This window comes from Vulpes vulpes, chromosome 8, assembly GCF_048418805.1.
Source record: "Vulpes vulpes isolate BD-2025 chromosome 8, VulVul3, whole genome shotgun sequence".
Taxonomy (NCBI): Eukaryota; Metazoa; Chordata; class Mammalia; order Carnivora; family Canidae; genus Vulpes; species Vulpes vulpes.
In genome coordinates this window covers 39,613,357-39,628,798 of record NC_132787.1, presented here as the reverse complement: position 1 = coordinate 39,628,798, position 15,442 = coordinate 39,613,357, and the positions used below count along the sequence as shown (strand labels likewise).

At 42.9% G+C, this 15,442-nt stretch overlaps 1 protein-coding gene across 2 annotated transcripts in view; it reads left to right on the top strand.

The window, feature by feature from the left end:
- The window catches only part of NDUFA9 (NADH:ubiquinone oxidoreductase subunit A9), a 38,591-nt gene extending 31,026 nt beyond the window's left edge, over nucleotides 1-7,565 (top strand). For both annotated transcript variants that reach the window (XM_025995379.2, XM_072766205.1), the window contains exons 10-11: nucleotides 4,544-4,610; nucleotides 7,273-7,565. In XM_025995379.2, the coding sequence (XP_025851164.1) occupies nucleotides 4,544-4,610; nucleotides 7,273-7,443 (238 nt within the window). In that variant the 3' untranslated portion in view covers nucleotides 7,444-7,565. The remainder of the gene's footprint in view (nucleotides 1-4,543; nucleotides 4,611-7,272) is intronic.
- The last annotated feature ends 7,877 nt before the right edge of the window (nucleotides 7,566-15,442 follow it).

The window sequence follows — 15,442 nt, the reverse complement described above, 5'->3', positions numbered from 1 at the left end:
GCAGTGCAATTGCTGGGTCTTGGGCAGGTCTATTTTTAACTCTTTGAGGAACCTCCACACGGTTTTCCAGAGTGGCTGCACCAGTTCACATTCCCACCAACAGTGCAAGAGGGTTCCCTTTTCTCCGCATCCTCTCCAACATTTGTGGTTTCCTGCCTTGTTAATGTTCCCCATTCTCACTGGTGTGAGGTGGTATCTCATTGTGGTTTTGATTTGTATTTCCCTGATGGCAAGTGATGCAGAGCATTTTCTCATGTGCATGTTGGCCATATCTATGTCTTCCTCTGTGAGATTTCTGTTCATGTCTTTTGCCCATTTCATGATTGGATTGTTTGTTTCTTTGGTGTTGAGTTTAATAAGTTCTTTACAGATCTTGGAAACTAGCCCTTTATCTGGTACGTCATTTGCAAATATCTTCTCCCATTCTGTAGGTTGTCTTTTAGTTTTGTTGACTGTATCCTTTGCTGTGCAAACGCTTCTTTTCTTGATGAAGTCCCAATAGTTCATTTTTGCTTTTGTTTCTTTTGCCTTCGTGGATGTATCTTGCAAGAAGTTACTGTGGCTGAGTTCAAAAAGGGTGTTGCCTGTGTTCTCCTCTAGGATTTTGTCTGGTTTTGGAATTAAGGTGATGCTGGCCTCATAGAACGAATTTGGAAGTACTCCATCTCTTTCTATCTTTCCAAACAGCTTTAGTAGAATAGGTATGGTTTCTTCTTTAAATGTTTGATAGAATTCCCCTGGGAAGCCATCTGGCCCTGGACTTTTGTGTCTTGGGAGGTTTTTGATGACCTCTTCAATTTCCTCCCTGGTTATTGGCCTGTTCAGGTTTTCTATTTCTTCCTGTTCCAGTTTTGGTAGTTTGTGGCTTTCCAGGAATGCGTCCATTTCTTCTAGATTGCCTAATTTATTGGCGTATAGCTGTTCATAATATGTTTTTAAAATCGTTTGTATTTCCTTGGTGTTGGTAGTGATCTCTCCTTTCTCATTCATGATTTTATTAATTTGAGTCTTCTCTCTCTTCTTTTTAATAAGGCTGGCTAATGGTTTATCTATCTTATTAATTCTTTCAAAGAACCAAACTCCTGGTTTTGTTGATCTGTTCCACAGTTCTTCTGGTCTCGATTTCGTTGAGTTCTGCTCAAATCTTAATTAACTCTCTTCTTCTGCTGGGTGTAGGGTCCATCTGCTGTTTTTTTTTTTTCTCTAGCTCCTTTATGTGTAAGGTTAGCTTTTGTATTTGAGTTCTTTCCAGTTTTTGAATGGATGCTTGTATTGCGATGTATTTCCCCCTTAGGACTGCTTTTGCTGCATCCCAAAGATTTTGAATGGTTGTATCTTCATTCTCATTAGTTTCCAGGAATCTTTTTAATTCTTCCTTAATTTCCTGGTTGACCTTTTCATCTTTTATCAGGATGGTCCTTAACCTCCACGTGTTTGAGGTCCTTCCAAACTTCTTGTTGTGATTTAGTTCTAATTTCAAGGCATTATGGTCCGAGAATATGCAGGGGACGATCCCAATCTTTTGGTATCGGTTCAGACCCGATTTGTGACCCAGTATGTGGTCTATTCTGGAGAAAGTTCCATGTGCACTTGAGAAGAATGTGTATTCAGTTGAGTTTGGATGTAAAGTTCTGTAGATATCTGTGAAATCCTTCTGGTCCAGTGTATCATTTAAAGCTCTCGTTTCTTTGGAGATGTTGTGCTTAGAAGACCTATCGAGTATAGAAAGAGCTACATTGAAGTCACCAAGTATAAGTGTATTATTATCTAAGTTTTTCTTCACTTTGTTATTAATTGATTTAAATATTTGGGAGCTCCCACATTCGGGGCATATATATTGAGGATTGTTAAGTCCTCTTGTTGGATAGATCCTTTAAGTATGATATAGTGTCCCTCTTCGTCTCTCACTACAGTCTTTGGGGTAAATTTTAGTTTATCTGATATGAGGATGGCTACCCCTGCTTTCTTTTGAGGACCATTTGAATGGTAAATGGTTCTCCAACCTTTTATTTTCAGGCTGTAGGTGTCCTTCTGTCTAAAATGAGTCTCTTGTAGACAGCAAATAGATGGGTCCTGCTTTTTTATCCAGTCTGAAACCCTGCGCCTTTTGATGGGGTCATTAAGCCCGTTCACGTTCAGAGTTACTATTGACAGATATGAATTTAGTGTCATCATGATATCTATTCAGTCCTTGTTTTTGTGGATTGTTCCACTGAACTTCTTCTTAAAGGGGAATTTTAAGAGTCCCCCTTAAAATTTCTTGCAGAGCTGGTTTGGAGGTCACATATTCTTTCAGTTCCTGCCTGTCTTGGAAGCTCTTTATCTCTCCTTCCATTTTGAATGAGAGCCTTGCTGGATAAAGTATTCTTGGTTGCATGTTCTTCTCATTTAGGACCCTGAATATATCCTGGCAGCCCTTTCTGGCCTGCCAGGTCTCTGTGGAGAGGTCTGCTGTTACCCTAATACTCCTCCCCATGAAAGGGATTTCTTGTCTCTTGCTGCTTTAAGGATCTTCTCTTTATCTTTGGAATTTGCAAGCTTAACTATTAGATGTCGAGGTGTTGAACGGTTTTTATTGATTTTAGGGGGGAATCTATTTCCTGGATCTGAATGCCTGCTTCCCTTCCCAGATTAGGAAAGTTTTCCTATGATTTGTTCAAATACATATTCTGGCCTTCTGGCCCTTTCGGCGCCCTCGGGAACCCCAATTAAACGTAGGTTTTTCATCCTCAGGCTGTCATTTATTTCCCTTAATCTATCCTCATGATCTTTTAATTGTTTGTCTCTTTTTTCCTCAGTTTCCCTCTTTGCCATCAACTTGTCTTCTATGTCACTCACTCATTCTTCCACCTCGTTAACCCTCGTTGTTAGGACTTCTAGTTTGGATTGCATCTCATTCAATTGATTTTTAATTTCTGCCTGATTGGATCTAAATTCTGCAGTCATGAAGTCTCTTGAGTCCTTTATGCTTTTTTCTAGAACCACCAGGAGCTGTATAATAGTGCTTCTGAATTGGCTTTCTGACATTGAATTGTAATCCAGATTTTGTAACTCTGTGGGAGAGAGGACTGTTTCTGATTCTTTCTTTTGAGGTGAGGTTTTCCTTCTAGTCATTTTGCTCAGTGCAGAGTGGCCAAAAACAAGTTGTATTGGGAAAAGGAGAAAGAGAGAGAGAGAGAAGGAAAGAAAAGAGAAAAAGAAAAAAGAAAAAAGGAAGAAAAAAAGAGAAGAAAAAGAAAGAAAGGTGAAAAAAAAAAGGCGGTGGGGGAAGCAAACAGGAATCAAAAAGAAAAAAAAAAACACGGGGCAGTATCTTCTGATTGTGTATACTTTAAGTCCCTTGACTTCCCCTGGAACTTTTCCGTCTAGCTGGTCTTCTGGGGGAGGGGCCTGTTGTGCTGATTTTCAGGTGTTAGCACTTGGGGGACCTGCTCTGCCCCCTGCCTGGTGCAGGGTTCAGTGGGGGTTGTTTACCCCCTGAGGCCCGGGGAGGAACAACCCCAGTGGTGGCTGGCTCTGGAGCCCTGGATTCGGCTCCCGCAGTAACTACGGAATTCTCAGCCTGCCTGGCCTGGAGGCTCTGGGGCGGGGCCGCTGATCTGCTCAGCTCAGGGCAGGAGTGTCCTTGCGGTCCTGGGCCCTCCTGGCCTCTGCCTGGGGGGGGGGGGGGGGGTGGGCAGGCTGGATCCTGGGCTGTGTCCCGGCGCCCTGTGCTCCGGGGCCTGCGCTGTTGGATTCGCGCTCCCGCCCCGCAGCCCCCTCCGCGGAGCCGCCCGAGCCCCTCGGAGCTGCTCCCGGAGCCGCGCATCCCCCTCCGCACGAAGCCTCTTCCTCTGCCGGAGCTGCCTCCGAGCTGCTCCCGGCCGCGCAGCCCCCTCCGCGCGGAGCCGCCACCCGAGCCCCCCCCCCCCCCCCCCCCCAGCTGCTCCGGGTCCGCCGTGCGCGCTGCAGCCCTTAGGGAGCTCGGCGCACTCTCTTGGGCGCACAGGTGCCTGTTAGTGTCCCCGGGAGCCTGAGGCCATCCCCGCCCTCCTGGGTCCTGCTCTAACTCCCTGTGGGTGCCTTTCCGCCCGGGAAGGTTGGTGCAGCTCCTGCTTCTCCGGGACGGGGCTCTCCTGTCCTGGGGGCACTCGCCCCGGCCTTAGCCCGGCTCCTCCCGGGGCCCCTCCCCCTTGGAGGCCTTTTGTTTCTTTATCCCCCCACCCCCCCCCCCCTTCCTACCTTGATAGAAGCACGAACTCTTCTCACTGTAGCATTCCAGCTGGTCTGTCTTTAAATCTCAGGCCGAATTCGTAGATTTTCAGGATGATTTGAAGGTTATCTAGGTAATTTGGTGGGGACAGGTGATTTGGGGACCCTACTCTTCCACCATCTTGCTCCTCCTCTGGTTATTTTCTTAAAGACAAAACAAAACAAACAAAACAGAGAAATCAGTGAATGCCTGCCTCTACAGCAGCTTTTCCCCTGGTGCATCCTGCAGGTTAGCTTGAGTATTAGGTCTGGAGACCCTTACCATATGTGTCGTATTTATTCCTTTTTCTAGGTGGGTGGCACGACTCTTCGAAATGAGTCCATTTGAACCCTGGACAACAAGGGATAAAGTGGAGCGGGTGAGTATGTGTGATGAACATCTGCCTGGGCAGGTACCTACGGAGATGGATAAGTCAGAATTGATTTTGTTTGCTGGCTTAGGTTATTTTCATGATCTTGTCTATTATCCTTCTATATGAGGCAAGCCCTGAGGCTTGGGCCCTGAAACGTACCCCACCACCTACTCCAGCTCTGGGGGTGTTCCCCAGCTTCTCTCAGACTTCACCTGTTTTCCTTCTCTGCTGGATCATTCCTAGCAGCACACAGACATGCCCTCAGGGCTCTAGTTTTTCAAAAACAAAACCCTTTCTTCTCTCTTGTCTCTTCCAGCTACCATCCTGTTTGTCTGTGTCCATTTGGGTCATAACTCTTCAGAAGAGCTGTCTATTCCTTTTTTTTTTTTAATATTTTATTTATTTATCCATGAGATAGAGTGAGAGAGAGAGAGAGAGAGAGGCAGAGACACAGGCAGAGGGAGAAGCAGGCTCCCTGCAGGGATCCCAATGCGGGTCTCCAGGATCATGCCCTGGGCTGAAGGCAGTGCTAAACCACTGAGCCACCCAGGCTGCCCAAGAGCTGTCTATTCCTGCTGTTAACCGTTGCTTCCCTCAGTCTTTCTCACCTACTCTGTTCAGGCTTTTCCACCTGTTTCTCCCCACAAACTGCTCTTTTCCAGACTATCTACGATCACCACTTCTCTCCATGAACCCTCACTTGCCAGTTTGTTCTCTGGCTGTCCCCATATTCCCTTGCTCTTCCTTGTCTCACTTGACCCTGCCTTTTGGTTTCCCTTCCTGGTTTACCCTCCTCTCCCTGAGGGGACCCAGCCCTTAGCCTTTTATGTATCTCTGCTCATTCTCTGAATGACCCTCCCCATGTTCCATGCCCCAGCTGCTGCTTGCAAGCTCATGGCTGCATTTTTGTCTCCAGCCTTGAACTGTCCCCCACCCTCCCCAGCTGCAGTCCCTTACATCTATTTGGATCTCACACAGTTTTCTGAAACTTATAGATCTCCATAAATAGAACTACAAGCCTACGTCTCTCCTGGGCTGTCTCATCTTAATTAATGAGATCATTGTTCTCTCTGTTGCTCAAGCCAAAAATCTAGGAATTCTCCCTCAATTTGTTCCTTTCTCTTACCAGTCTAAACCAGTAGTGTCCAGTATAACTTCCTGCAGTGATGGAAAGTTCTGTAATCTGCAGTGTTCAAAACAAAGCAACTAGCAACATGACTAGCAGAAATAAGATTTGAAGTTTATTTAATTTTAATTAAATTTCAGTAGAAAATTACCATATTGGGCTAGTGGCTACTATATTGGGCAGCATAGCTGTGGACCATCAGCCAGTATTATTCAGGCAACCCTCAAAATATATGCCAGATCTTACTACTCTTGCCTCTCCAGGCCCCCCCTTTTTTTCAAGTTTTTATTCTAAAAATGTAGTTAATAGTATTAGACATTTTTGGCTTAAAGAAAGATCTCCACTCTGCCCACCTTAATCTAAGTAGGTCAATTATTCCTTTCTCATTCTGTGATCAGTCTCGGGCTGCCTCTCTTGTCTCTCTAGAGAGTTGTGTTAGATTCCAGAGCTCTGGTTCTGTCTGTCTTGCTGTCTCCCACACTGCATGTAGAAGTGTTTTGAGGAAGGATACAAAGTAAACTAAAAATATCATCTCTACCTTTGAAGATCTATTGACCTTTTCTCAACAGAAACAGCCAAATTATCCTCTAAAAATTAAAATATAGAGGAGATGGGACAGTAGTCCTCAGGGAACAAATGTGAATGGGCAGGTGTTATCCTCCCCTCTGACAGGCCATGTCTGGAAAGCTGAGACTTTTTTCAAGATATCCTTGTTACATTCATGAAAGATTAGATAGGAAGACTGACTCGGAACACTTGAATGTATTTTATGTGAATGTGCCTCTTACATTGATAATGGAGCAGGCGTTGATATATTAGGCTGAATGGGCTTTGCATTTGGAGGCTGCCTCACAGCCCTCTGGTAAAAATTGTAGACTTTGTCAGGTGGGGAGGATGAAGGAGCGTGCAGCCATATATGCAAGTTGATTCTCTTCATTTGCTTGTGGGTGGTCTGGGATCGTGGACGTCTCCAGCTCATTCTCTACAAACAAGATGGGTTTGGTGTTTTAGATCTCTGCTGAGCATCAGGCAACCAAGTGAAGTACAGTAGGAGCACAAAGGTTAATAGATTATCTCTTAATGAACAAGGAACCAATGCTAATTATCGCCTTAATTCAACAGTGCAAATGGAAACAGAAAGCCCATGCACAGGGGAGAATTAGGGAAGGGACTGGTTCTGCATTAGCCCCTACTTTATTTTCTTCCTGGACATCCCATGAAGCTACCCTGACAGTGATGACTGGTGCTTCTCCATTGCAAATTGATTTCTGTTTCAATCTGGAGCCAGTGTTCTATGTTTGTGGGTAGTGCTGGGGACCTTTGTGCTGATATTTGATGGCCTTGCCTTTTTCCTTCCCTGAAACTCTTTTTTTCCTGTGGTCTACTTTTGGTGAGGTCCAGGAATCAAAACCAGCTACCTGTCCTTTGGAGACAAGTCTCGGTAATAGGACTTAGGGCCACTTAAGTATTTCAGGGTTTGGTGAGGTAGTGCTTTGTGCTCTTGGTCAGTTCTCAGAGTTCCATGGTTCTGTGTATCCACAGCTTCACATCACAGACATGATATTGCCTCACCTGCCAGGCTTGGAAGACCTGGGAATTCAGGCCTCACCCCTGGAGCTCAAGGCCATTGAGGTACTGCGGCGCCACCGTACTTACCGCTGGCTGTTGTCCGAAATTGAAGACGTGAAGCCGGCCAAGACTGTCAACTTTTAGCTGCCCCTGTGATGCCCTGGGGTTTCGGTGGTCAGGTTGCCTGGCTGGTGACTAGCCCACTTTCTTCAGGGAATCCTGTATATAATGAATAAGATCCCTCTATTAAAGCATCTGAGGATAAATTTTGCTGCAACTTTCTGTCTTCATTTGTAAAATGAGAAATTTAGTCATTTAGAATTTGAACATAATTTCTTTAAATATGTATTTAATAATGACATATATATTATTTATTTTCTGAAATTTTGAGGGATTTGAATTTCCCTTTCTCAGGCTTTTCCTGGCATGTTTTGGAAGACACAGACCTTTTTAATATCAAAATATTGTGATAATCCCCCGGTGATGTATGATTGTCAACTAATATCCATTAGTTGAGAAAATATATAGTGTTGCATAACTAATCTGCACGTACTCACATTTAAGGTATTTTAAAAAAATTTATCTTAATGACATCTGCCTACACTTAAGAAAATAGTCCATACAGGTAAAAACATCATCTGTATCTATGAGTTCTCAAACTACTTGCAGTAATTCCACAGACCTCTGCTTGTGTCTGAACTCCCCAAGGCCTTTGCCCTGCTGCCATTTGGACAATGAAGAGATGATTTCAGATCCGTGGTTGTGGATGGATCATCTCCGGTGCAGAGGCAGTGCCACAGCCTCTCTTCAGTGATGCCAATGCTTAGGAATTAGAACTTTTTATATAAATTGTTAACATCACAGCAAAGATCCACATGAACAGGTGGTGTAGTGTAGGCAAATCCCTCAGTGCCGTATGATTAAGAACTCATGTAATTTCTGGTGAGGCTGACACGCTGCCATTTTAGGTGACCCAGGGTTGGTCACTGCATTCCACTGCAGTGCAGCCACTTGATCTGTAGGATGGGAATGTCCTCAAAAAACCTGTTCAGTTATGGTTATGTCCATCACATCCTCACAGAGTAAGGTGCATGAACATTGAGGATGAGTTCTCCCTACCTGCCCTGTCTGCATGCTCCAGTCTTTTGCCCCTATATGGACAGAAGTGTGCTATTCAGGTGTGGTCATGGACCACCTGGGAGCTTGTCAGAAATGCAGAGTGCTAGGGGCACCTAAGTGGCTCAGTCAGGCCTCCGACTCTTGATTTCAGCTCAGGTCATGATCTCAGGCTTCAGGATCTAGCTGCATCGCAAGGCTCTATGCTCAGCGGGGAGTCCTCTTGTCCTTCTCTCTTCCCCCCTCACCCTGCTCATGAAAGAAAGAAAAAAAAGAAAGAAAGAAAGAAAGAAAGAAAGAAAGAAAGAAAGAAAGAAAGAAAGAAAAGAGAAAAGAAAGAAAAAAGAGAGAGAGAAAGAAGAGAAAGAAAAGAAAGAAGGAGGGAGGGAGGAAGGAAGGAAGGAAGAAAAAGAAAGAGAAGAGAAGAAAGAAAAGAAAAGAAAGAAAAAAAAAAAGAAAAGAAAAGAAATGGGGAATGCCAGGCCCTGCCTGTTGGATCAGGATCTGCATTTTAGAAAGGTCCCTGGAGGGATCCCTGGGTGGCGCAGCGGTTTGGCGCCTGCCTTTGGCCCAGGGCACGATCCTGGAGACCCGGGATCGAATCCCACATCGGGCTCCCGGTGCATGGAGCCTGCTTCTCCCTCCGCCTGTGCCTCTGCCTCTCTCTCTCTCTCTCTCTCTCTCTGTGACTATCATAAATAAATAAAAATTAAAAAAAAAAAAAAAGTTTAGAAAGGTCCCTGGAAGTTGTGTATGTAAATTAGTGGAAAAGCACCAATGTGCAGGAATGCTGCGTCCAGGTAGGGCCGTTCCCAGGACACAAGTGGCTGAGGCCTACCCAGACCTATTAAACAGAATGTCTAGAAAAAAGACTTAGTGATTTTATTTTTATTAAACATGCCAATTTATTCTTCTGCACACTAAGATGTGAGAATCATGCTCTAGGGAAAAGAGCCCAATTCCAGCTTCACTTTTTGTCTTTAGCTAAGATAACTTGTTAATTTTGGATGACACCCTGGTTGGTGACAAGCCAGCCGATAGGCACACATGGGTAGGTGTGATCTGAAAAGAAATGATAATTTTATAATGTACAGCATCTCCTCTTACAGAATCTACATGTTCTAGCAGTGCTGTTTCTTATTTGTATCATAACTCATGGTGCCACATACTTTCTCTAAAATGATGATTCAGTCAGGGTAGTGTTTCTTTTCCTGTCATGGCCAGTGCCTCCTTTTATATTTCCTAATGCATCCTTTGTTATCCTGATACGAAAGTCAGAGCTACTTTAATCTAACATATAATCAAAATACAATGTCCTATTCAATACCAACAAGAAATGAAAGTAGTACATAATAAAACAACATGGACTCCATTGTATCGAAGTGTGGACAGCCATACTGAAAACATAATGAAGTTTTCAGTTGCTCACTTCAGCTGGGCAGTCACAACGGGCAAAAATGTAGACTGGCCTGACATTGCAGGGGAGGAGTTGTATTGGTCACTGAAATAGGTGAACACTGTCACTGTTCATTGTACCAGCTTCTGTATTTAGTGAACAACTTCTTGTAAAGTTCAGAACAAAGGAAAATGTGATCCTTCCCAGGTTCATAGTACTTGCATTCTTAGGAAATGCAGCATTAGGGGTGCCTGGGTGGCTCAGTTTGTGAAGTGTCTGCCTTGGTCTAGGTAATGATCCTAGGGTCCTGGGATCGAGCCCCACCTCAGGCTCCTTGCTCAGCAGAGAGTCTGTTTCTCCCTCTGCCCTGCCCACCTCCCTTGCTTGCTCTCTTTCATGCTCTCCCTTTCAAATAAATAAGTAAATAAAATCTTTTTTTTTTAATGCAGCATATATTAAACCCTTTCAGATGCCCCTTATATCTGTAAAACTGAGTTAGATTCTAAGTATTTCAACTCCTCATTTGCTGTCTTGTGATTCACTGTGGTAAGCCTACCACTCCTGGTGTGTGCCCACTAAATGCTCCTGGTGCCCCTCAGTCATTGTGATAACCAGAGGTACCCACAGGTTTTTCAGATGCCCGTAGGGGGCTTTCCCACTCCTGTTAAGAACTATTGCTGTGATGCATGCACAGAGATCTTGCCTTGGGGATCAAGGGATGGGTTCAGGCAAGGTGACAGTGGTTTAATTTGAAAATCTGAACACCATTTGAGCAAAAGTGTAGTGTTTCCCTCCCTTGCCTGCCAGTTGTGCAACACAAGCACCTAACATTCTCTGTTGGCTTTTCTATCAGGCAGGCCCCGGGCACACCATGGTTCAGCCTTCTGAGTTGACTTCCTATTTCCTTCCCCCACAGTACACTCTTCAGTAGAGTGCACATTTGAAGTTCAGAATGCAAAAAGCTACCATAGTACCTCTGGTGCTAACTTTAGTCAGGTAAGTTATTATTCAGTATTCATGGTTTGCCATGAATTACCACAATAACCAAACTTCTATGGGCGATTTTGCTGGGTTTCACCTCTTGGTTAGCTAACCCGTCTGATACTGTTCTTTTGGGCTGTCCTTGCTTGTCCTCTCATACTTCTTCCTTAGATGAAAGTGCCAGAGATTTTCTCTTTAATTTTCCTTGGCTCTTGAGAATCCTGTTTGCTTAATCTGGGTTACCTGGCATTGTGCCTCAGCTCCAAATCAAAATGCCACGACAGTCAACTGACCATGAAGGAAATATCCCCTGGGCCTCCATGAATAAATCATGAACCAGACAGTTCTTTTCTTGATGCTTCTAAATGAAGTCAAACTATTTTCTTCCTCTCCCTTGCTTATCTCCTTCTCTCCAGCCTTCATATTTTCTGTCACCTTTTCACTCTTCTCAAATTGTTCACAGAATTGGATCCTCTATCTCTGTCCTGGTCACTTGTCCACATGGAACAATTTATGTCCATGTCTACCACATGCATATCATCTCCTCAGCTCAAATAATACTGTCTGAAGTCCCACCATTAAAGATTTTCATCCATTCAACTAATACTGTAAAAGATATGGGAAGATCCAGCCCCAAAGTCAACTTGGATTCAGCCTGGGCTCTGACTCTCCCCAGCTGTGTGACTGGGTTGTCACTCTTCCCTCCCTCAACTGTGTAAATAGGTTATGATGAAGATTTCTTGAGAGTATATGGATAAATCACTTATCACAGTCCTGGCAGATAGCAGATAATATCAGCTGTTGGATGACTTACCCTTCCCACCATTCTTGTGTTAGATGGTGGGGATATAAGGATGCTTTCTATGCAATGCAATGAATTCATAGTTCAGTGGCAGGAAACAGACACATAAGTAGTAGTTATTGTACCTCAATATCGATTTTTAGGTTTCTGGGAGGGCATTTTATCAGTATAGAAATTTTCAAATTATGTAATTTGTTGAAATAATCAACTAATTTTTAAAATTTTATATTCAACCCACAATTCTAATTATGAATTTATTGAATTCAGCAATTAGTTTTAAGGAGTTCTTATGATTTATTTACTTAAATTTCCTGAGATAGTTAAATTCATTTAAAAAAATAATAAATTATAAGTAATAAATTATTTTCTCTGTTAAGTTTTGCAGTGTAAGTTTTGCAATATATAAAACCTTCCTATATACTTGAACAAATCTAGCAAAGCTAATAAATTAACTATATAGATACTAATATTAAAGTCTGGTAATTACGGTTACTATTTACAAACTTCACAAAATTCTCCTACCTTTCAACTTAAAAACCAAAGTCTAAATAAATAAAATACACACTTGAAACTGGAATGATAAGATGAATCTGTTAGTCTCTAAAATGCTAAATTCTTAAATGCTACAAATACTTTCAGTACCAAATATGCAGAGGCTATTCCCAAATTTGACATGAGACATTAATCAAGGTTTGAAGTGCCTCATTCTGTGTATTTGGTTTTAAGTGTTGCAGAGGTGGAAGACCTTTACCAATAAAGGAGGCACTAGTCCCATCCCAAACCTTTTGGAATTCCCTTCTCAGTGTATGGAGATTGCAAGTGACCAGGGATGGTGCCCTGGGCACAAGATCTAGGACACTCATATCCAGGACAGTTCTTTTCATGGTAAAGAGGAACCGGCTGCGTGTTCATTTATAGGGCCTTTTTTTGGTCAAGACTTCAAATCATGCTCTCATGGGGGAGCACTTGGAGCCTATTTTCTCTGAATTTAAGTTGCACATGACTTGATCATCACAGCTGATATCACCCCCACCCCCCATTTATCACAACATTGCCCTTTATAATTTACCTATGTTCATCATTATATCTCTGTAGTCCCGCAAATCTATTTGTGTTCTGATCCTACTCTAAATTCCTTTCATGTTCTTCCTTGCCTTCCTGTATATCTCCCTTGGCTTTGCTTGTCTCTAAGGTCACCTCACATATTTTATCCTAATGACAAAAATTCTATAATGGAAGCATCTATGGAGATATATGTGAAGAGTTCTTGGGGTATTAAAGGAAAGGCTATTTCTGAAAGGTTTGGGAAAATTCCACAGAAAATGGATTTTAAAGCTGTCTTGAGAAACATCTAAGTGTGCATGAGTTTGTTGTTTGTGTGCTTGGGTGAGAAGGAAGTAATCACTTGGCATGAAGAGAACAGCATGAGCACATGCACTGGGGCATACGGAGTAGGTGGTTATCTGTGGGAGGCAGAGTCCATGTGTTATGAAGGGAGAACTGGGGAGTGTGAACTTTACTTTGGAGGTTCAGCAGGTCAGCTCTATACAGTCTTGGTTTCCAAGGTGAACTCCAGCACTTCTCAGCTGGAGATTTGGACAAATCACTTAACCTCTCTTTCTCAGCCTCAATTTCCTTGTCTATAAAATGAAGATGATGATAATAATACCTATAAATACCTGTCTACATCATGGCATTGCAGTGAGGACTTAAGTGAGATAATGCATGTAAAATGCTGAGCCTGGCACATAGTAAGCACTCAGTAAACTTTAGCTGTATCACTTAAGTAGGGAATACCATGATGGTCTGAGTCCATGCATTGGTTTCTTGACTTCATAAGTAATAGTGCTTTTCCTGAGGAAGGGAGTAATCCATGTTTTCCAAAGAATGGAAATAGGGGCTTAAAAAAGGTGAATTGCCACATTAGTAAGTAGCTGAGCTGGTTTTCTAACGTGGGTCTATCTGGCAAGAAAAAGTTTCAAGGATGTCAAATAAAAAGGCAAATTCAGACTTAGGGAGAGATGTTTTTGAAAAGATTATTGCAACCAGAGTGAGAGACCAGAACTAAGTCTAAGCTCAACTCTACTGAAGCTGAGTATGGGCAGGTTCTTAAGGGCTGGGGGTGAGCTGGAGGAGAAGCCCTGAGGACATTAGGCCATCTGGATTCTGTGAGGTCCAGCATCATAGGAGGTGATAGGTCATCAGTGTTTGTTATTGGCTTTATCCAAAGGGAATATAAACAGTTCTTAACTGTAAGACAGGAGGTGGTTCTACAGATTGGAGCAAGGCAACCAACTTAGGGTCCTACCCCTCTAAAGAGACTGGAACATAGGGGTGCCATCTCCTTGATGATTATATTTCAAGGGGATGGTACTTGAGGAAGACATTCCTGGGTTGTGAAATTGACAAAGGGCTTTTAAAAAATATTTACATACATCTCAAAGGGCAGAGAAAGACTTCACACGTTTTCTAAAGAAAATGCTCTAAGGGAGACCAGGGACCTAGAGTCAGGAAGAAGACTGTCCAAAGTTTAGTCAGGCTGAGGGAATGGCCAGGCCCTCTTGATTAGGAGGTACATAGACACAAGAACCTTGATGTGCTGGGGTGATGCCTGTGTAGTCTGTGGTTCCTGGTTCTGGAGGAAGTGGAAGGGATGGGAGTCAGAGCACAGATGGAGGATTAGGGCCAGAACAGTGTGGGCTGATAGTAGTAGTATGAAAGTATATATTATTATTTTTAAAATTTAAATTCAATTTGCCAACATATAACACCCAGTGCTCATCTCATCACATGCCCTCTAGTGCCCATCACCCAGTTACCACCCACCCTCCGCCTCCCCTTCTGCAACCCTTTGTTTCCCAGAGTTAGGAGTCTCTCATGGTTTGTCTCCCTCTCTGATTTTTCCCACTCAGTTCCCCTCCTTTCCTTTATAATTTCACTATTTCTTGTATTCCATGTATGAAACTATATAATGATTGTCCTTCTCCAATTGACTTACTTCACTCAGCATAATACCCTCCAGTTCCATCCATGTCGAAGCAAATGTGGGAATTTGTCATTTCTGATGGCTGAGGAATATTCTATTGTATATGTAGACCACATTTTCTTTATCCATTCATCTGTCGAAGGACATTGAGGCTCCTTCTATAGTTTGGCTATTGTGGGCATTGCTGCTATGAACATTGGGGTGCAGGTGGCCCAGTGTGAAAGCATATATTAAACAAAAATTTTTCCCAGAGTATCCAAAGTGCACAATTTTTGTCTCAATTTTTCTTTAAAATCCTTAAAAATCTTATTTATTTATTTATTTATTTATTTATTTATTTATTTATTTATTTATTGGAGTTCAATTTGCCAACATATAGCATAACACCCAGTGCTCATCCCATCAAGTGCCCCCCTCAGTGCCCATCTTAAAAATCTTAAACCATGTGAAACCAGGACTTACTTTTTTTTTTTAAGGAAAGAGCTTCTGAAATTTATCTATCATCTATCTATCTATCTATCTATCTATCTATCTATCTATCTATCATCTATCTATCATCATCTATCTTTATTGGAGTTCAGTTTGCCAACATATATCACCCAGTGCTCATCCCATCAAGTGCCCCCCTCAGTGCCTGTCACCCAGCCACCCCAACCCCCTGCTCACCTCCCCTTCCACTACCCCTTGTTTGTTTCCTAGAGTTAGGAGTCTCTCATGTTCTGTCTCCCTCACTGATATTTCCCACTCATTTTCTCTCCTTTTCCTTATAATCCCTTTCACTATTTTTTATATTCCCCTTATGAGTGAAACCATATAATGATTATCCTTCTCTGACTCACTTACTTCACTCAGCCTGATACCT